Raw genomic sequence first — 21,898 nt, 5'->3', positions numbered from 1 at the left:
TTCTCAGAGGTTCACATAATGAATATTCAATGTAAATGAAGATGAATGCACTAAACACAGAAATGACATAAAAATGGGATTACAATTACACAGTTGTACTTAACTTAATACTGTAGTTTCTTAGCATGGAGTCGATGAAGAGAATCTTTGGAAAGAATCTTTACATTACATTGTCTTCTAACTTGTACTCAATGAGCAAATCTAGTTCACATGTCTGTGTAATTTAGGTGCTTTGATGCTTTAGCTTAAGTCAACCACTTACACACACTCTGCTTTTTCTGTTACAAGAAATATTCATCATACAAACTCTGAGCAAGACTGGTGCTGATCAAGGCTGGACTTAAAATTTTTTTTATATTACACTAAAATCAGGGCTGCTTAATCTTTGTGGAAGAACTATCTCTGAATTGGATTTCTGATTGACTATGACCATTAGTCATAAAATAAATCCACCCTATTGTATGTGCCAGTTATGTCATTATCAATCTAAAACTGTATCACTATTGTTATTCTATGATCTGTGGTTAAAGAATTATGGCACTTTTAGTTTTCATCTATTTCCGAAGGTGGCCATCTTTGACTTGGCCCATAGAAGAAAAAGGGACCGGTTGCAGAAAGTCTACCTATATTTTTTTCCAGCCTTGGGGTCAGTTAACAGTAATCCAGTGTTAAACACCCCAACTTAAAATATTGTGTGGAGTCCTCTGTCAGGTCCTGGACTGTGTACTGTACTTACATCACTATCACCATGCATGGGAGGGACATTCTTGTCTTGAGAATCAAATATATTGTCATCAGTTTCCTTCTGTGAGGGGCGCCACACGTGACCAGATGCAAAATATCTTATTCGGCTAAGGTTCATCCACTACTAATGGGTGAGCGGCCTCTAGCACCTATGAGCAGTTGCCAGAAGCCTCTACAAAAATGGTAAATTTAGATTGGGTCCACGAGAAATATATCACAGCAGTTGTAGGACGTGTTTAGAACAGTGAGAGTCTCCATATGACAACTGTTGCGAGATAGATCTGCTAGGAGTTCAAGAAGTCAAGTTCAGTGAGAAATATTTCTGTTAAATTACAAGAATCTCATCTACAGATTGTGATTTAATCCTCTTGAAATAATTATCAATACTGTATGTGCACATGTATACTGTAACATTTTCTTCATCTCACACAAAAAGGATTTTAATGATACTGTACAGTATGTGGTATCCTCAACAAAGTACAGTGCAGTACTACTATAATGAAGAGATAATAAAATTCTGACATAACTCTAGGGTGAAAGTTATGAACGTTTCACTTACTGTGTTCATACAGTACTAAACAGTAGCTGTAACATCCTGAATTCAGATTTTCAAAGGTTATATATAATTTTCTTCCTAACTGGAGATGTGAAATTAGAGCGAAATAGTTCGTATAAGCTGCAATAAAAGGTGGACTTTTAAAGGCGTCTACATTAGTTTTCTCCTAACTAGAGATGGGAGAACACATTTGAATGGTACATTTAAACTGCAACACTAAGATGGATTCTGAAAGGTTCGTATAAGAATTGATTTTTTCCACAAATTGGAGGTGTAAGAATGCATCTAATTCCCTTAAGCAACAACACAAATATGGAATCTCAAAGGTCCATATATTTATTTTCCCCCAATTGAAGATGTTAGAATGCATGTAACTGGCTTGCTTAAGTTTCAATGCACAGATGAATTGTCAGTGGTTCATATATGAATGTTTCCCCTGCTGTAAAAATTAGAGCACATATGACTGACCCACATAAGCTAGGAAACAAAGATGGAGTCTCGAAGGTTCGTATGTTAATTTTCCCCTAACAGGAAATTTAAGAATTTACCCGAGTCCTTTATATTGTACTTCATCACAAAGATAAATCCTCAGAAACTCCTTTGTTAATTTTCCTCCTAACTGGTGATGATACGAGAGTACAGTATCTAACTGACTCACTTTTGTTGTTACATAAAGTTGGATTTTCACAGATTAATACAGAATGTTAATTTTCCCCCTAACTGGTGATATTACAGGTAAGTTACAACTAACAGGCCCATTTAAAACCTTGAACATAAGCTTAACAAATAATATGGCACCAAACTTGTACGACAATTCCACTGTAGCTAGTTAGTACCAAGCATTTACCATGTGTTTTTTTGTGAGAATCTGGAGCCAGTGCCACATATTCCTAAACCTTCCCCTGGCCTGCTGAACGAGGACACTGGGTGAAGGTATAAGGGAGATATTTGTAGGAAATATATGTATGACTATTAGAACCTGGAGAAGGGTAGTGTGTGTCTGTGTGTGTGCACGTGCCTCATCATTATTTCTTTTGTTATTTTAGGTCAAGTTGGCAACGTCATCACCAATCGTAATGCTAACAGACTGGAATTTGAGAGATTATTGGTGAGTGATGGCACCTGTTCTTCACATAATTACTAAATATTCCCACAATGTAAGCTTTAGCATTGTCATCAGTTTAAGTAATCATATATTTTTACATTTTTTTCCGATACTACAAAGTATTTCCCCAATATGCTCTAGGGTGGCAGGAAAGATTAAAAACAGGCTTTACTTTCACCTATCTTAATCTATTTGTACTAATTAGTGTGCCATCCCTGTTACAGTACAGTAAACACCTTGTTCTGCTGTCTTCTGCCTGTCCATCTCCCTCACTTTTTCCCTTGCCTTCACTTCATCGTTCTACCACCTTTATGATCATCTCTTTTCCCTTTGATTATAATTATTTGTTACCTGTTATTTTTTATTATTATTAGTGTGATTATATAACGTGTGTGTTTATCACATGCAGGATGGAGCCAAGTTGTACATGCGTCACCACAAGGTTCCCAGAGCCATGCAGAGAAGAGTCCAGCGCTGGTACGACTATTCCTGGTCTAGGTAAGAGCACTGTACCAGCACTGTGAGTTAGTTTTTTAACAGGTTGTGTGAACTGGCTTTATTAGTGGATCAGGTGAGTGTTTACTTTATGGCTTCCCTGTGTAAGTTAATTTTATCATTGGTGACTTGACTTCATTATCTCACACATACAGATATGCAATCCCCCTTTCCCCCCCTCCCCTCCCCTTACATACACCTACCCAGTGTCTCAATTTGCTGTACAACTCTAATTATTTTAAAGTCCTCATTTTTATTTCCCACCGTCTGTCCACACATATGTACTATCGTGGACATAAGTTGGCTTCCTGTGGTCACTGGAATGAGTCTCCGAACTGACTTACCCTGAAAGTCATCTGGTGCGGGTGTGCTGTTTTATCTCATTTGGGGTTGATACTGCTTCAGTTTGGGAGGGAGCGAACTTTTGTCCACGATGGTACAAGCAGATTTATCTTTAACACTATTGGTCATAGTCAGAAAACTCGTTCAACTAAAGTGATTAAATGTAAATATAGTGGAGAAGAAGTATGTGTTTCTCTAGCAGAACTTTACTGGGAAGTATCACACTTGGTATTGATATGTTTTGCTAGTTTGTCAGTGTTTCTCACCTGAATGGGCAGTTCCTTCAGTAGTATTTTCACAGTGATGTAGTTCTATTGTGATGTTTGTATTTTATTGATTGTAGAGGTTATACTTAACCTCCTCGTTCCCGCCAGAGGCCGTATACAGGGCGGAGGTGACATCAACACTGCCCTGGGGCTCCTGCCGGACAAGCTCAGGACCGAACTTGCCCTCCATGTGAACCTCCTCACGCTCAAGAAGGTGTGGCCACTCTACCTTCACTTGTAATCTATTATAAATACACTCCATTCATTCCCTCAACATCTGTTCAGTAAATCTAAAACATTGTTCCATGATGCCTCCAACACCTATTAAGTGTTGCAGTTCTTAGTCATACTAAAATGCTATTCTCTTAATTGTTTTTAGTTCATCAACAATATTCCAACACTCCTTCAACCCTTCTGAATATCTTCAACATGTTTCCCCATAATGTTAAACTAGTTCTTATGTGTTGTCATTAGGAATTGTACAGCCTCGAGAGCAGTGGTGAACAACTTGTGGCCTACAGGCCAACAATATGGAGGAGAGCCACTCATGTGGCCTACTGAGTTGGAGGGCCACTCAGCAGCCCATCACTGCTCTATAGTCTAACGGTAGACTCCTTAAGTCATTAGAATCTTAAAAGAATTACTACTTTAGTGATTTCTGTTGGATATACAGTAAGTCTCTCTCAATCTCTCTTCTCTTTACTTCACTTCTCTTCTCTCACTTCACTTCTCTTAGCCACTGATCCCAGAAGACATTGTGTCACCTGTGAATGTGTTAATGGTCTTTGCTTTGTCCCTCCTTAGGTAAGCATCTTCAAGGAGTGCCAGCCTGAGTTTCTTCATGACCTGGTGCTCAAGATGAAGGCATACATCTTCACACCAGGTGACCTCATCTGCAGAAAGGGAGAGGTTGCACGTGAGATGTTCATTATTGCTGATGGGATCCTCGAGGTGATAAGGTTAGTACTGGAACTAAAGTTTACTGGTGAGATCATTAATCATCTGACAAAGTGGGGTAGGAAACAATTGACATTATGTTGTGGATACAGTATTTGCAAAGTGTGAAGGGAATGTATAATTGCATAACATCCTGCTGATATATATTGTCATTGTGTCATGTTGAGACAATGAGAGACTAAACTACAGCAGATTGTTTTCATAATGGGTAAGAGTACAATACAGTAATGAAAACATGAATGATATAACATAGTAAGACTATAACATGTGGTACTCTCAGTGATAGGATTACCTCTGAGTGCAAAATACTATCAATCTCATCTTTCTTTATAGCTGATTTTATAATATTTCATAAAAGCCTTAAAAATGTCATGAAAGCTAAGGAGCCAAGTATGGCAATACACTGTCTTACTTTACTTTAGATTAATTGTGTTACATTTAGGATGATTGTCAATTTGTGATTATTTCATTAATGGATGAATACCTTTCCTAATCAACTCTTGTTATTGCAGTGAGACTGGCAAAGTTTTGACAACAATGAAAGCAGGAGATTTCTTTGGGGAAATAGGAATTCTTAACCTAGATGGCCTTAACAAGTGAGTGTGCTTCCCTACTATACACCCACCTAAAGAATTTTTTTTGTGAAAATGTCATTATCAGACATTTTAACAAACTTATGACCAATTTGCATCTGACTTGAAACAGTCATTGGTACTGTTGGTACTGTATTGTAAGGCTTCATCCTTTGCTGGAACATGTACTTGACTTTATTTGGTTTTTCAGTGGTACACCTGTATTTGAAAATTTTATTATCAGTTTAATTTATTGATGTAAAAAAAAATATTTTCCATGGTTAGTAAGTTAAAAGAGTCTAGGTCAGGAAGATCCTACACAGCTGCTTTGATGTGTAGATGTGAAAAGGTACAGTACTGTATAGTACTATTTATGATAAAAAGAATTAATTATATTTTGTATTACAATGTCATCAACACTTAAACTTAATCTTTCAATCCACATAAGTAGTGAACATAAAATTTTATACAATAAAGTTTGATTGTCTACTTAGCATATAACGTGCTAATCCTCCCATTCCATCACAGACGAACTGCAGATGTTAGATCTGTGGGATACTCAGAGCTCTTCAGTCTCTCAAGGGAAGATGTTCTGATGGCCATGAAGGATTATCCAGAAGCACAAGTAAGTTGAAAATGTTAGTAAAATTAGGAACTGTAAAGGTATGTGTCACCCTGTGTTGTAGAGGGAAGGAGCTAGAAAGAGTTGTTCCAGCTAATGGAGATATCACTGTCAAATTAAGAATAGCCACATACATTTGTGGGGTATTTGTGTGTGTGGATAAGCTCTATAAATTATTCCACACATTGTTTTTCTTAGACATCTGTACAGTAGCAAGTATTACAATGATGTCCTTTTTCATTATTTACTGTGAAGGTATTAAATTATCAAGTTATTAAGCAACAGGGGAGTTCTTAGGATGACTTGTCAGGTGTAACAATGATGGCCTTGTCAACCTTACAGGCACTGATAGACATGTTCCCTGGAACAGTTAGCTGCAGAAGTGTTTTGGTTCCATTCAAGTGACTGCATAATCAGGTTATTTTTAAGGAAAAAAATGGATGCAGGTGTTTTGAAGATTAATCTTTATCTGCTTATGTTGACTCAGTACAGTAATTGAAAGTGATCTTTTATGTATTTATTAGGTCAGGAGTTTTAGATATTTAAAGAGACTTTTTGACTCCCTGCTAGAGAATTATTTTATCTTTATTCTGTAAACAAACTTATGTTACATAATTTCCTCCAAGCCCATGTTCCCTTTATCCCACCTACAGGAAATCCTTCAAAGCCTCGGGCGCAAGAGATTGATGGACGCTCGGCACACCTCAAAGTCTGGGTCCTCTGGGTCCAGTAAGAGAGGTACTCCGTCACCTAACAAAGATGGTGGTGTAGAGGATAAGATTGATCCCTTGAAAATTGTCAGTCGAATAAAATCAGATGTTTCTGCAATTAGAAATGCCTTCCGGAGGAGTAAGGGCACAACTAAGTAAGAATGAGAAAGGTGTTTTTTTTGGGGGGGTGGGGGGGGGTGAAGAAAAGTAGGGCATGGGATTTCATTGAACCTAGTTAAAGATAATGGTAAGGAAAGATATGGTAATTTTTTAAATATTCTTTATTTTATTTTATTTTATTTTAAGCTTATTCTTTCAGGTTTCACCTGAATACTGTATATTTATTAGTGCAGGAGCATTTTTCTCTTAACATCCTGCCTTGCATATGATGATAAAAGGGATATAAAAATTATTTGATTAATGAGTACAGGTACTAGATAATGGCAGTACAATATGTAAAGACTTGTGATTTACCTTCTAACTCGGCAGCTTTAAGCTAAATCAAACTGCCAGAAGACATCAGTAAGCCTGTAATACAGCTCATTATTTAGTTGTGAGAGTTGTCATGTCTTCTACCTAATTTTTCTGGATATCTGGTAAGTTAGATGCATAAAAAGACAGAAGAATAAGGTGCATTATATGAGTGTGAAGTTGACTCATCTTTTTCTTTTCTTTACTTTTATCCTCTTCACCACTCATCAGCTCGTTAGCCGCTTGAGCGATCGGTCACGTCTCTGTTACTTTTCTCTTTCTTTTATCCTCTTCACCAAATGATCGGCTCGTTAGCCGCCTGGGCAATCGGTCACGTCTCTGTTACACACTGTTTGCAAGTACTGAGCATGCACCGGCTCCTGAATGTACCTGAACCTGCTCCAGTGTTGGTCAAGTGTGGTCTTGAAAGAGCTCACACGCAGTGCTGTCACAACACACACTGGTAGATTGTTCCAAGAGTTCACAACTCTCACTCCGAAAAAATTTGCCCTCACAGTTTTATGGACTTGCGGCTTCTTCAGTCTTGAGCTGTGACCCCTTGTGGGGCAAGCGTCCACCAGCTCCAAGTAAGGACACTTGACTGAGTAGTGCCCCTTGAGATGCTTATACACCTCAATTAGGTCACCCCTTGCCCGTCTGTAGTATAAGCTAGGCAAGTTCTGGCGCTCCAATCTCTCAGAGTAGCTGAGGTGCCAAAGTGTAGCCACCAGTCTGGTGGCCCTCCTTTGAACATTTTCAACCAACTGACAGTCCCTAGTATATCTCGGGGACCAGACGGGGTGACAGTACTCCAGATGGGGAAGCACTTCACTCTTGAAGATCGTGACGAGGGACTGACCGTCTAGATATCTGAACGACTTTCTTATAAGACCCAATAATTTATTTGCCTGATTTACTTTCTTCTCGCAATGGCTCGAGAACTTCAGCTCATTGTCAACATACACACCTAGGTCCTTCTCACATTGTCTCAAATAGTACAGTTTCTTCATCCCGTTGGGACATATGATACGCCTCCTTACCGTTGGTACACCCCAGGTGCATCCTCTTACACTTCTTGGAGCCCACAGAGGTCCTTCTGCAGCTCTTCACAGTCCGCTTGGTTCTTGATTTCCCGAAATAACTTGGCGTCATCGTCAAACATTTGTATGGAGGTGTGTACAATGTCAGGCATGTCATTTATGAAACAAACAAACAACAGCAGGCCCAATACACTGCCCTGTGGTACCCCGCTTGTGACAGGTATGGATGATTATTTCGTGCCATTGATCACCATACACTGCTTGCGGTCATGTAGAAAGTCTTCTATCCACGCTAGGACATTTCCCCAAATTCCGTACCCTTCCAGTTTGATTTTCAGCCTTTTGTGGGGTACACTGTTGAAAGCCTTGGCAAAATCTAGGTAAATATTGTCGATATTACCACCCCGTTCCAGAGTTTTGTTTTGATACAACTGACATGCTTATATTTAACCTCCTCACCACGTGTCAGCTTTTTAAAAATGAAAATGACAAAAGTTGGCCACACTGTGTCCAGCTCAGTAACCTTGGTAACGCCTGCTGATGTAGACAACAGGCTCCACACAACATTGGTAACATCAACTGACACACACACCATGGACATAGTTGGTGAAATATATTGATTCCCAAATTTTTCTCTACTGTTTATTCTTGTAATGTTCAGCTGTCTTGTAGTAGTCTGGTTTCAAAATGTATCTAATTGATATATACACTGTAAATGATAATTTTTCATCAATTCATATATCCATCGCTTGTAAAAGTATATAAGTAACTACATTTATTTACAGGTGGTTACTTCATATTTACAACCAGTCTGTAATGGTCAAATTGTTTTTATATCATACTGTAGTAGCAGGTATTTGTAATTTACATATATAACTAATGTATCATATATGGCACTAAATGTCAACACACTATTATAAATAATCATAATAATAACATACAGGGGTAGTTTATAAAATTAATTAATTCAACTAAACATAATCTCCTAATTGTACTATACCATCAAAAAGTTGCACATGTATTTTAATCCCTGCACAGGTCTTGTCATCAGCATTAACTCATCACAACCATCTTTTTACTTACAAATTTTAGGTCATATTGTCTGTCTATCTTAGTTGTTTATCCATTTGTCTGTCTTTCCTTCCATCTTGTTTATCCATTTGTCTGTCTGTCTGTCTGTCTATCCTTCCATCTTACTTATTTATCCATTTGTCTGTCTGTCTATCCTTCCATCTTACTTGTTTATCCATTTGTCTGTCTGTCTGTCTATCCTTCCATCTTACTTATTTATCCATTTGTCTGTCTGTCTGTCTATCCTTCCATCTTACTTATTTATCCATTTGTCTGTCTATCCTTCCATCTTACTTGTTTATCAATTTATCTGTGTCTGTCTATCCTTCCATCTTACTTATTTATCCATTTGTCTGTCTGTCTGTCTATCCTTCCATCTTACTTATTTATCCATTTGTCTGTCTATCCTTCCATCTTACTTGTTTATCAATTTATCTGTGTCTGTCTATCCTTCCATCTTACTTATTTATCCATTTGTCTGTCTATCCTTCCATCTTACTTGTTTATCAATTTATCTGTGTCTGTCTATCCTTCCATCTTACTTCTTTATCCATTTGTCTGTCTGTCTGTCTATTCTTCTATCTTGTTTATCCATTTGTGTGCATCTGTGTGTCAGGTAACATTTTAATTTTATTCATTAGCTCAGCAAGTTTCGTTAAACAATACTAATTCATATTGTATGGAAATATAATTACTGTATATTGTATTGCCTATTGTAGCATATTTTGTGAAGAGTGACCAGGAACTGCAAGAGGTTGTGAATTGCTGGAAGGAAATTATAAATTGTAGGAAGATAAAACTAGTGAACTGAAATATAAGATTATGATTCAGTGGGATACTTGAGGAGGCTAAAGCTCCCACAAATTTGGAAGCTGATGTTAAGTGAAAATTGTAAAATGGAAAGTGAAATTAGGGAGAGAACAATAAATGGCAGGAGGGTGAGTGGAGAGCTGGGAAGTGTCATCAAAGGAAAGTAAGTAGCTTGCACACAAAATAAAGAATTCAGGGATAGTATATACTGTACTGTACTTCCTATCCTAATGTGTGGTAGCCAAACAGACAAAGAGTGAAGCAGAATGTTCCCAAATTCAAGCTACAGAGAGGAGTCACCTGGCAGGCACATCTGGAGGGAAAGATGGAAAGTACATTAAAGAGACAAATGGGAATATTGAAGGGCCTGGAGGCATGTAGTGACACGAGGCTCGTCTGTCAGAGGGAAATATCTGGAGGAATGGGGATTTGTAGATAAATGCAGAAGTATGACCATGAGAATGACTACAGCTACACTTGTTATAGCAAGTAGTGGAGGCTTATCATGTACTTTTGACTGGACTGTTTTGTTAATGGTAGTATCATAGAGCAGCTATATCAGTTCTGACCACCAGTATTTCCTATCTTTTCAATCTGTTTATTTATATTTTCTTCCTTTGCATCTTAAAGTCGGCACTGAAAGAAAAATTCCCATTACTGTAAATGATTCAGAGAATTAAGGATAGCATACTGGATAAAATTTTTGGAAACAATTGTTATGTGAGATTCCTCAGTAGGAAGGTGAAAGGAGAGAACTTATTTAAAACTATTTAGTTAAGAACAGTAACATTTACACTATTTCATACAATTTATGAGGCGACAACTCTCAGGTATGAAGGGTCAATTTAACCCATGGCTGTTGGTTCCCTCAACACACACAACAGTACAGTATAGTAACACTCCCTCAAACTAGCCTGGTCAGGAGCTTGTGTCCTTGTCCCATGTATTAGTTGTCCAAAGTGTTACTAACTGATCAAAGTAGACAAACAACTTTAATGCCTTAGTTATATTCTTATTGTTTTATCAGTGTTTAATACTGTACAGAGGTTTATTCTAATAACTGCTTTAGAGACTTTACTTCTTGAATATAATTAAAGCTGCAATCACATGTTTGTTCTATAGTGTAGGTTTTTTCCTCTGTGTTGTAGACATATTAGGATCTTGTGATGGTTTTCCTGAAGATTCAGCCAACAGATTTTAAAATAATATATTGGAGTGTAAGAACAATATATCAGATAGGTTATTGTTAGACTCGACACATAAGCACCAAAATGCTTAAGAGACTCGACACAGGAACATTAAACTACAAGGAGGAAAAATAAGCGGACTGTGTCTTATACAACAGTTCATAAATATGGAATTGAGAAAGTTGAGAAGGGAATTCAAATCATGGATTGCTGTGGGGTGTTGTGGGTGTTGTTTATAGGCTACCAACATTTTTATCGTATCATTGCCTTTCACACTTTTTTTTTTTATACCGAGTCTAGATTATTGAATGAGAGACACGCCAGAATTCTTGACTAGCAACTTGTATCCTGTATTACATGGTACCTTTTTCGGCATTGTCAACAAGTGAATGTTATAAACTAAGAAAACTATTATGGTGAGACTGTGTGTGTGTTATGGTGTACCAGCAGTAGGGTCACAGGATAGCTAAATCTGATCGGGTCCATCTGCGAGTTGGAAATAACGTTTTTTTTCTCCAGTAGCAGTTTTGCACTACAGACAGCAGCTGTTTACAGCAATCCTTAGTTCTATGGTTTTTGTGTAAGGTCCTCGTCATATTGATTTCAGTTATTAAGGGCTGTTAATGTTCCTATTGACCTGCTTAACTTTTCTTTTTCCTCTGCTTTTCATAATCAACACTAAACTCTGCTTCCTGTCTTTTTTCCTTTTATGTGCACCACAATTAATTTTTACCTTTCTTTTTAATGCTTTATTCTTTCTATACATCATCATCAGTTTTAAACTTTCTTTTTCTGTCCATTTTACTTTCTATACATCATAATTCTAAGATTAATTTTTCTATGCCTTGTACTCTACATACACTATAATCAATACGAAAACTTTCCTCTAGTATGAGTGCACTTTCAGTTAACCCACTGCCTTACCACTTGCTCTAATAACCTCATGTACCATTAATATGCCAGTTTGAGCAGGAGGTAAGGAAAGGCTTGAGGCAATTGGAGTATAATTTGTCTTCCTGTTTTCTAAATTCTATAAACATATGTACAGTATAAACTTTGGTATAACTCATTCTTTAATCAATTTAATCAAGTAAAACTGGTGAAAGTTATCGCCTTTATATGCTTTCGTCGTGATAGACGTGACACAGTTTCATTTCACCCTGGCTGTCTAGCGCCCCTTTCTAGTTTATCTTACCTTCCTTTTTCTTCTAGGTACATGGAGACTCTGGAACAGGACAATTTTACAGGAAGAAAAACGTAAGAATATGGCTTTGATCACAATTCATGCACTGGCTGCCTATTTCTTGCTTGGTTTTGAAGAAAACATTTCTTCACTTTTTCTTAATTGATTATTTTCACGTAGCACCCGAGGGTGTTATAGGAGTTGGGATGCATCTTGAGTTCGTCTCTGCCACTGCATGTTAACAGTGAACACGTGTTTTTACCCAAGTTAATTTGCAAGTCGGTTTGTAGAAATGAATAAACTAGTAGAAAACATTAAGTTGTAATGTACTTAGTTAGATATGAGGTGATGTTTTTAAATCGGTATACTATACAGGTAAATTTTTGTAGAGAATGGATGATAGAGTGATTTGCCCTCTTTAGAAAGAATGTTTCACATGTAGAAAATAGACCATAGTTGTAGTGTCTTGATAACACGAGCTGAATGTTGCATCAGTGCTGTGTGGACCATGACACCAACAGCACAACAATTTTGACTGAACCTTCTCGTCATCTGATAACCGAGCGCCATGTTTTTGCTCCAGAGTTTCTTCAAGAAATTTGCTGTATCTTCGAAATGTGAAGTGAAAGACTGCCTTTACCAATACAGTACATGGACACCAAGGAATACTTTGTAATTTTTCTTTTGTCTCACTAGTTTAGTTTTTGGCATAACTCCATATCCACATTTTTTAAGAGCAAGAAAAATACCACCAGAGATTAGAACTGTAGAAAGAATCAACGTATCCAAATGTTTGTGCATCTATGAATTTAATTCTACGGACTGTATTTACCATCGGGCTCCTTGAAGTGGTTGACGTGTCCAGATAATTGGGCGGTGGTGTCTGGACTGTGACACCAGCAACATCACAACGAGTACTCTTGGATCTTTCGTCTTCTGCCGTGCACGACTTCCTCTGGTTTTGCTCACCAGACCCTTCAGTATTCATTTACTTTATAACTCTTGACTTTATTCTAGTGCAACCTTGCCTTGAGTTTGGCTTGTATTACTGTACTTGACTTTAACTGATATACTTCCACTTTGAGCCACTCGACCTCTGGTTCAGTTTAATTCACCCATTTTGCACCACAGTTTGACACCCATTTGTGTCCCATTTTCCCCTAACTTTCTTGATCTTACATCTAGTTTGAGCCCACTGTGCTCTCACCCTGGCCTTACTTTCTTCACCTGTCAGCTTTTGTTGTGGCTTACTCTTGCCTGTTTCTCTTCAAGGGACAATGAGACCCTGGAGTTGGAGCACCTTACTGGCGAGATCCACTCCAGCACCGAGGATGACGCCCCAGCAGTCAAACGTATACTGAAGTGAGTAGTGTTAGTGGCAGTAGGGAAGGTTGTAGGTTGTAGTTTGTCGTGGGGGCTATGTTATAACTATGGTTCGAGGGGTGTGAATGAATGCATGGGGTACGGTACATGGATGACTGATGACTGTTGCAGGGCAGGTGTGTTGAGTGGTTGAGTGAATATTGTAGAGGTATTGTGTGGGTTGGTGAAAGAACATTGTAATGGACTTGCTATATGACAGATTGTTCAGTGTAGCTGTTTACTGGATGGTCCTGTAAAAGATGTGGCTATTTCATTTGACATGAGTTAGAGCTAGTTTTAACTTTGGAGGGGTACAAGTAGTTTGAAGAAACAAGCATTGTGTAAGAATATTACAATTTCAACTGATTATGTTGCACAGATGAGAATTACTTGTTGTTAGCAGATCATGTGGGAAAATTGTGAGGGCACTGTTGTGTTTGGGGGTGTTTTGGAATCATCCCACTCATCCATTCATTCATGTCTCTATCTGTTCATTTCTTCGTCTGTCACAGTTTTGTGTCTGAACCATAAATTAGGAACTACAGTATATTGAGATCATGATGTGAACCTTGGTAGGCCCTGTTCATCTTTACAAGGAGATATGTTATGTACATAATTTGTCATTGTTAATTCAAGACAAAGGTCACAATTCATTGTCAAATGATAAGTTTTCCTGATTTTTTAAATTCCTACTTCATGTCCAAACCATAACATCAGAACTGTTTAAGAGATTGAGATGAAATATAAAGGCCTCTGTACCATTCCCAAGGGGTGTTTTGCCCTTATAATTTATTGCCCTATTTTTAAGGTTGTGTTATTGTTTGGTGATGAGCCCCCCAAATTTCACCTGCATTCTGAGATAAGAAGAGTGATGCTTGACAGGATTATGTATCATTGCCAGACAGTGTGCTGTGACCAAAATCATTACGCACCCTTAATTTTTTAAACTCAACATCACAAATTGGAGGTCGAGTGTTTTTTATTTTTTGTGATTTAAAAATTCGCAATCGTATCAAATCCCTAATTTTGAAGTCCTCAAACATAAGAATGAAACTTAGTAAACATATGTAGCGTCATGAGAAAGTGTGTCATGTATAACAATTTAGATTTTTTCTCTTTAGGATGGAAGTTAATGCTCATTGGTGTCATTTTTACATGATCAGTCTGGAATACCATTAAAGGATTAGGATGAAACTTGACAGAATTATATGTCATTTCCAGAGAGTATGTTGCAAAAAAAAAATCATTGTCCTGTCTTCCAACTGTTACCATAGGTGAGGAAGTGGTAGACTCATGTATCTGTCCATCTCCATGTTAAAGCAATGTACAGATTGTCCATCTGTTAATCCAAACTTTCTATGTTTGTCCTTGTCTTCATGTACTGTACTGTACCTGTCTGTCTTTGATTTGTCCGTTACTGAACTTTCTAAACTAACGTTGATTTATGGTTATCATCGTCAAACCATTTTAACATTTAATTTGTCCTTCTATGTTAATGTGTGTTCACATTCTGTCCATCATCATTCACAATATCATGAGCAATGCATAACACTCAACGCATTTGGAGGTACTGGAATGTAACGTTTAATATTGATGTGTTGACCAAATACTTTGTGTTGCTATACCAAGAAAGGACTGGAATGAACTTTGTTGTATGGTAGTGGATGTCTACAGCTCCTCCCCATAAGCATTTCCTTGCTCTTTCTATGGCCTACAGTTCCAACATAAGTTTTACACTGTACCACAACACATGGGTTGCTTAATTACATTCATTTTGACTTCCACTTGCTCAAGAAGTATGCACTATCTAAACATTAATATAAGACTTAGAATCATTTTTCTAAAATGAAATCCCATCCTAAGAGTCTGCTTTGTACAATAACCTTCTTATTAGTTTAAGATTCTGCCGAGTGTACATCTTCCAAGAGCTTCAGTCCTTATTGATGGCAGACTTCATAAACAATCATCTTTTCTTTGGTTCATCTACCCCTATGAGTTCATAAATGTCAGATGTACACTTCCATCTTATATCATATCATCTCTACCATACTCTCAACAAATTTATCCACTTTGTGTGACTTCCATTCCAGTTCTTGATGTAACAGCATCAATAGGGATAATGGAAGGGAATCAGTAAGGGGTGTTTACTGGTGGATCTAGTTATGGTTGAAAATTTAATATTAATTTTTCAGGACCCAGAGCCTCAGAGAATACAAATCAAATAGAGAAAAGTAGATGTTTCCCCTTGGCTACAAATTGGTAGTATATTTTTTACCCAATCTTTTGTATTTTTTATTAATTTATTACATAGTGTTAGATTTATGGGGCTAAGGCATTACAAAAGGAAGCTGATTACCCTTGGGTCCCTTATTGTATCAGAGACCCTGGATTCCAACTAAAAAAAAAAATACTGTGTTGTCTGACGGACAACAGTTTATGACCCTTCTTGGACAAATTGGTACAAATTATCAAATCCCATATAGTGTACTGTACTGAACAGTCTCAGTGGCTACTTTGTGGTCAGCAGCATCACCTTGGTTTGTTTAAATAAAACTTAGGAAGGTATCTAACGGGTAGAAGAACATGTATAGGCCTTCACTGGCTATTTGTCATTTTTTCCGGACCTATTTAGTTACCCTGTCAGGGTGCTTTGTAGACTCACTTGGTTACCTGTATAATGTGTTACAGTTCTCTTCCAGTCATTGGATTATGGTGAGGTTTTCCATGCTAGTCTCATTGACCTTGTTCTGTTGCCTATGCCATCGTGTAGAATTTTTACAGTTGAGGCTAAAAACCCCAAACTGACGATACAGTATATATATTTTGTATTCGCTGTGAATTAGGATAGTGAGGTGAAAAGCTATGCCACTAGTTCATGTATATTTCGTGTTAGGAGGAACAGGGTAAGAGAGGCTGTGTTGAAATCAGAAGGGTCACTTAACAGGGTGTTTATGTGCTTTGTGTAAGTATAAAAATCTTAAGTGTCATCTAAAGTTTGTGAGGATAATAGACAGAGTATTAGAATCTGACATCAGGTTCCATATTAGAATGCTCTTTTGAACATATAAGAGATTTTCTTAGGATTTAAGGTATCAGCTCCCCATAAATGTCACCACATGGTAATTGCGGTACCTATAGTACTGTATATACCTAAAACAGTACAGTACTGTACTTCTACTTATATTTCTGAATAAAACATCTGAAGCTGAATGTAATTGTACAAGTTTCATAAAGAGATTTTAAAGAGTTAATAAGGGTTATGGGGTTTTTACTGAGGGCTACAGTTGAAGCTGTGTAAGTGTGGAAGGTGTGCTGGGTAATGGTCCTACTGATGAGGCAGCAAGTACAGTATGTGTATGGGATTGAAATTTTATGCATTATGGAAATTGTATTTCCAGTATGAGTGTATAGTTGTGTGGTACTTTCTAGGTTGTATTGTGGGCGTTTTCTGGGTATGTGCGACTCATTGAGATGATGATCTGGGTTTTATAAAGGAATATATTATTTATTGGAGTTGCGTGATTCTTGGAAAATGTATTGGGTTGTGTAAGATTAATGTTATTGCAGTTTTTAAGGGTGGTGGGGATGGGGAGATCATATATAGGCACTGTATGGTGTATTGTTTACTTGCTTATATGGATGGTTGTTTGTGTTGTTTGTGTGTGCTTGGTAGGTGAGAGTCATGCAAGTGTCATTTACGAGTTAAGAGAACTTGAATGAGGATGTACAACGACAGCAGTGTGGAGTTTATATATCTTGGGTTAAGGTGTTGCGTTGGGACAAAGAACCAGTATGAGGGCCACAAGGATAGTGACCGAGGGAACTACAGTCCAAGTTATACCAGATGTGTGGATATTAATGAGACATGATGATGATGATGATGACTGATGTTCCAAATAGAATGACTATACGGTATAATTGAAGGTGTGAGGAACTGAGGTAGATGATAGTACAAAATAGATTAAATGAAAGGAAATTTAAATAATTAGACATAGGATGAGGAAATTATACTTTATAATAAAATAGTCGCTGAATACAAATGGAATCAGGTAGGCTTAATAAGGATTTAGTAATGCTGTATTGGCAGATACAGTGACTAAGAACACAATATGTGAGTCCAGGGTGAGTAGAGGGAGGACATTGAAGTCTCTTGTTTCTTAACACATTAACAGTAAGTATGAAATACTCTCAGCAGTGATGTTTATTTTTTATTGATAAAAAGCATGATGTATTATCTTATAACATATCAATGTTCAGAAAATGTTTTAAAATCTCCTGCTGATACTCCTACACTTTTTGTTTCACATTTTTTCATATTGTAAATGAAAATACTGCACAGTACTCTTTTGTCTTGGTGCCCCACTTGTGTGTTCTATCAAAGATGTCCTGATCACCATAACCCAAACTGTACTCAGAAAGGCTGTATTGTACAGGCCACTTTTCTATCAAGAAAAAAAAATTACGTAAACGTTCAGTACGGTGTAAGTGTTGACCATAAAAGACCGATGTGAGGTGAGACCATCATGTGTGTGTTAAGCGGGCCAGCTGGTTGTTAGTAATAGCTTGATTGTATGTTTTCTACATGTTTTGTCATTTTACCTCTTTTGTGTTTTGTGTGGAGGAACTGAATTTTATAGCTCCATCATCTGCTGTATTGATGATATATCCTGTCTTCATGACCTTATTTTGAACTCCAGGTTCACAAATTGAACCAACTTTGAAACTGCCTGGTGGTGTGCAGTAAATTTATTGTGCCCTTGTCTGTTGCTTCTAAAATTTCACCAAGTTATATCTTGGCTTTTCTTGAATTATAAGACTGAGTCCCAATCAGGTGCTGTTTTCTGAAGTTGCTTCAATTAATTTTTATAAACATTATAAAATGAAGTGAAGGAAATCTTGGCATTTACTTGTAAACAAAATTCCTCTAATTTGACAACTTTGGGGCACTGCTCTTGTTGAATTACCCAAAGGGTTTTTCTGTTGGGTCTTATATTAAAAAAATAAAATTAGTAGTTTCTGTTTGTTTATAAGAGATTTTTCATTGTTTATTTTAAAAGTAATCATTATCATTGTGAACATGAAGGTATGGTGCTGGTAATGTTCATTCTCATGAACTGTCAACTTAATTCTTTGGCTGTGAGGTTTCCCTCAGCTGAATAAATTCGTCTGGTGGTGGCCAGAAGAGAATGTTTCAGGTTTTTCATATGCTGGTGTGGGAAGTGTGATGTTTTATGGCAGTGAAACATGGGCAGTTAAAGAGGATGACTTGAGTGACAGGAGGCCCTGTTCAGAGCTAAGAGGGCATCAGGGTATTGAGATAATTGGCAAAGTTCTGTGTAGAAATAGGCTGAGGGAGTTTTTGCATGTGGAAAGAATGGATGAAACCAATTGGGTCAAGAGGTGCGTGAGCCTAAATGTGGAGGGGAGGAGAGCCAATGGTAGGCCAAAAATGACATGGGGAGAGGCTGTAAGAAATAACATTAGACTTGGGAATCTGACAAGAGGCCATGCAATATGGAGAGTTGCCATCAGGCGATCACTGCTAACCCAAGGAAGCGTGGGAAAATTATTGTAAGATATTGATGGTGATAAGGATGACAATAAACGTACACTCTCAGCAAAAACTTCTCAAACACCTGGGCATTATTGATGTGAGAATGAGCAGTGAGAATGAGCAGAATGGGGCTTATCATCTCAGAATGGTTTCAAATTCTTCATTCATTTTTCAGATTGCATAGTGCTTATAGCGTTCGAGAAGTTTTTGGTGAGAGTACATCAGAGGGAATTTTAAGGGTTAATCAAATATTTTTTTATTTTTAGAAATATAATTACTTGAGAATGTTTGAGAAGTACGCTTAAGGAATAAACCTAAAATATTGTGGTGTTTAGCACAGTACTATAACAGCAGTGTCATCAGACCAAGAAACTTTTCTCCATCTAATGGCTGAATTAAGCTAAAATTTCTAATGTATTTTACCCACTTACCTGTAACAAGGAGGACAGATGTAAGGAAATCTGTAACACTATACATTTGAAGTTTCTGTGTGATGTATGATACAATTAGGTGTGAGGAAGGACACTAGTTACCATAAAGACACGCAGGTGAACACATGTCCATCTATTACTCGTGACCCTGACTCTCCTCCCCCCACAAAGGAAGGCAGCTTTGAATGGCTCTGAATAAAGAACATATTAGTGATATAATCTTTATTGGTGAGGAAGTGGTTTCTGATGGTGGTGTGGTGGAGTTTGGTGATATTAGAGCAAAAGTAAGGATGGTGTAACTCCACTTGTGTTTTGAAATTAAGAGAGAGAGAGATGTTTATGTCTTGAGTGGGTGCCGGTTACTGGTGTTTTGGAGGACATTATACAGTACAGTATAATCATACTGGGGCAGACTAATGAAAAATGTTTATAGAATCATTTCTTAGGTTCTTTCCAAACTGCAAAATTATTTTAACATGCTAATTCACCAGTACTGTATTTCTTATGGCTTTCTACTACTGTACTTCTGTTCATTTTGACCAAATATATAAAGGTTAAAGCTGTTGTGGCTTGTTTTAAATTGCTCAATAGATCATACCTGTAAGAGATTTCAGCTTCAAGGCCGTGTCTTCCAATAATTTACTGTATCATGAAGGCTCACTGGGGTGAGAATGTTGGTTTATTCTTTGGGTGAACCAGTCCACTGCATATAGTGTATCAGTTAGTACTGGTTAGACGTCTTGAAGTCATCTTCTAACAACATTTTCTGGTACAGTATGCTGCAGTTCTTTCCTCAGTTTTCTCTGTTCTACTTTATTGAAATTACAAACTATTTTCCTGTTTATCAATATCCTACTTTGGCAAATGGCCCTGACATATATTTGTCTGCTTTGCATCCAACCAGTATGACAGATAATATTTTGTATTGATATTAAGTCAGTCTAAGATCTGGGGTATTTTTTAAAGCTGTATTCTAATTTTGATAGAATGTTCTGTGTGTGAATATCATCTTGGCAACATTTATTAATTTAGTCACTGTAATCGGTTCTATCATTTTAGGTATCAGTATCATACATTGGTTAACACACACACACACACACACACACACACACACAGAAGATTACCAAAGGTGCCATGAGAGAATGCCACCAATTTCGAAATGAAAATACATGCATAACTTTTTCTCTTATAATGAAAAAACTTAATGTACATTCCTTAGTAAAAACCCAGGAGTATTTAAATGTGCAAGCATAAAAGTGTCCAGCGCTTGGTATGTTGTCCCCTTACAGAAAGTGAGGGAACTTTTCTACCTTGTCCCTTTTCTCACAGGAAATGGAAGGAATATGTTTGTCTCTTCCCCTTCTTCATAGAAATTGGAGGGAACATATCTCCCTTACCCCTTCCTCCACATGATATGGAAGGAACATGTTTCCCTTGTACCCTCCTTCTCAGAAATTGGAGGGCACTTGTTTAATGCGTACCCTCCCCTGTGTCCCCTACAGAAAATGGAGGGAATATATGCCCTCTTATCCCCTCCTTCACAGATCATGTATTTATCTGTTTTAATATCCTTCATTAAAAATCTTTCTAAGTGCAAGATTTGAACAAAGTCCAGTGAGAGGTAAACAGTATAACCAAGATGACTGTGAACAAATTGGTTGTGAAGTGAGTTGTACAGAAGTTTTTTTCAAATCTCTTCATTGGCTACAGATATTTTAATTCTAGTTTGATTTTTATTTGTGTAATTATAACAAGCTTTTGATGACCCAGGTTCAGTCATTGTGAGGATGTAGTGGTCATTCTTTCTCCCTTTGAATTATAACCATAAACATGCAGGACTCTTCAAGAAACATTTTAAGTGTTGCATTTAGATCAATTATGCCTGAAGGTGTTGAGATGGTCACTCATAAAATTGCTTAACAAGATTTTGGATGAGCCAACCTGTTAGAAGGGTAGGAATGAGTTGTGTGATGTTAAGATGCAGACAAATAATTCTCCAAATAAGTAGAGAAGAATTAAAACAAATACAGCACTAATATAACTAAGATTAAGTCAGAATTTTTATGAGTACTTCACTTTTCTTTTGTTGTGTGTAATAATAATTCTCTCAGTGTGATCATGGAGATTATTGAACATAATATTTATTAACTCTTGTTTTAAGTTATTCTCTAAGTAACTTTAATATCTTGGTTCCATCAGGGACCCAAACAGAAAGGATAAGTCAACAGTCCTCAAGCGGGTATCCTTCAGGTACTAAAATATTACATTGAACTTTTAGACACATTAGCATTGATCACCAGTCAACCTAATGTAGTTTCACACTCAAGACATTGTACAATTATGTACATCAATGAATGACAGCTCACTTCTCAACTGGTGGTTATTAGGAGGAACTTCCCTTTGGAGATTGTTGGAGAACC

General features: G+C 37.2%; 1 protein-coding gene across 3 annotated transcripts in view; it reads left to right on the top strand.

Moving 5' to 3' along the window:
- The window catches only part of LOC121875372, a 131,376-nt gene that overhangs the window by 84,239 nt on the left and 25,239 nt on the right, over positions 1 to 21,898 (top strand). For 2 of the 3 annotated variants that reach the window (XM_042379925.1, XM_042379927.1), the window contains 10 exons: positions 2,347 to 2,408; positions 2,815 to 2,903; positions 3,617 to 3,722; positions 4,313 to 4,467; positions 4,978 to 5,061; positions 5,566 to 5,662; positions 6,313 to 6,524; positions 12,161 to 12,205; positions 13,404 to 13,493; positions 21,678 to 21,728. In XM_042379925.1, the coding sequence (XP_042235859.1) occupies positions 2,347 to 2,408; positions 2,815 to 2,903; positions 3,617 to 3,722; positions 4,313 to 4,467; positions 4,978 to 5,061; positions 5,566 to 5,662; positions 6,313 to 6,524; positions 12,161 to 12,205; positions 13,404 to 13,493; positions 21,678 to 21,728 (991 nt within the window). The remainder of the gene's footprint in view (positions 1 to 2,346; positions 2,409 to 2,814; positions 2,904 to 3,616; positions 3,723 to 4,312; positions 4,468 to 4,977; positions 5,062 to 5,565; positions 5,663 to 6,312; positions 6,525 to 12,160; positions 12,206 to 13,403; positions 13,494 to 21,677; positions 21,729 to 21,898) is intronic. The other variant, XM_042379926.1, reaches the window with a different exon arrangement.

The sequence above is a fragment of the Homarus americanus genome, unplaced genomic scaffold (genome assembly GCF_018991925.1).
Source record: "Homarus americanus isolate GMGI-L3 unplaced genomic scaffold, GMGI_Hamer_2.0 scaffold56241, whole genome shotgun sequence".
NCBI classification, from domain to species: domain Eukaryota; kingdom Metazoa; phylum Arthropoda; class Malacostraca; order Decapoda; family Nephropidae; genus Homarus; species Homarus americanus.
Note: the sequence above shows the minus strand (reverse complement) of the source record. Positions and strands in the feature narration are given on the sequence as shown.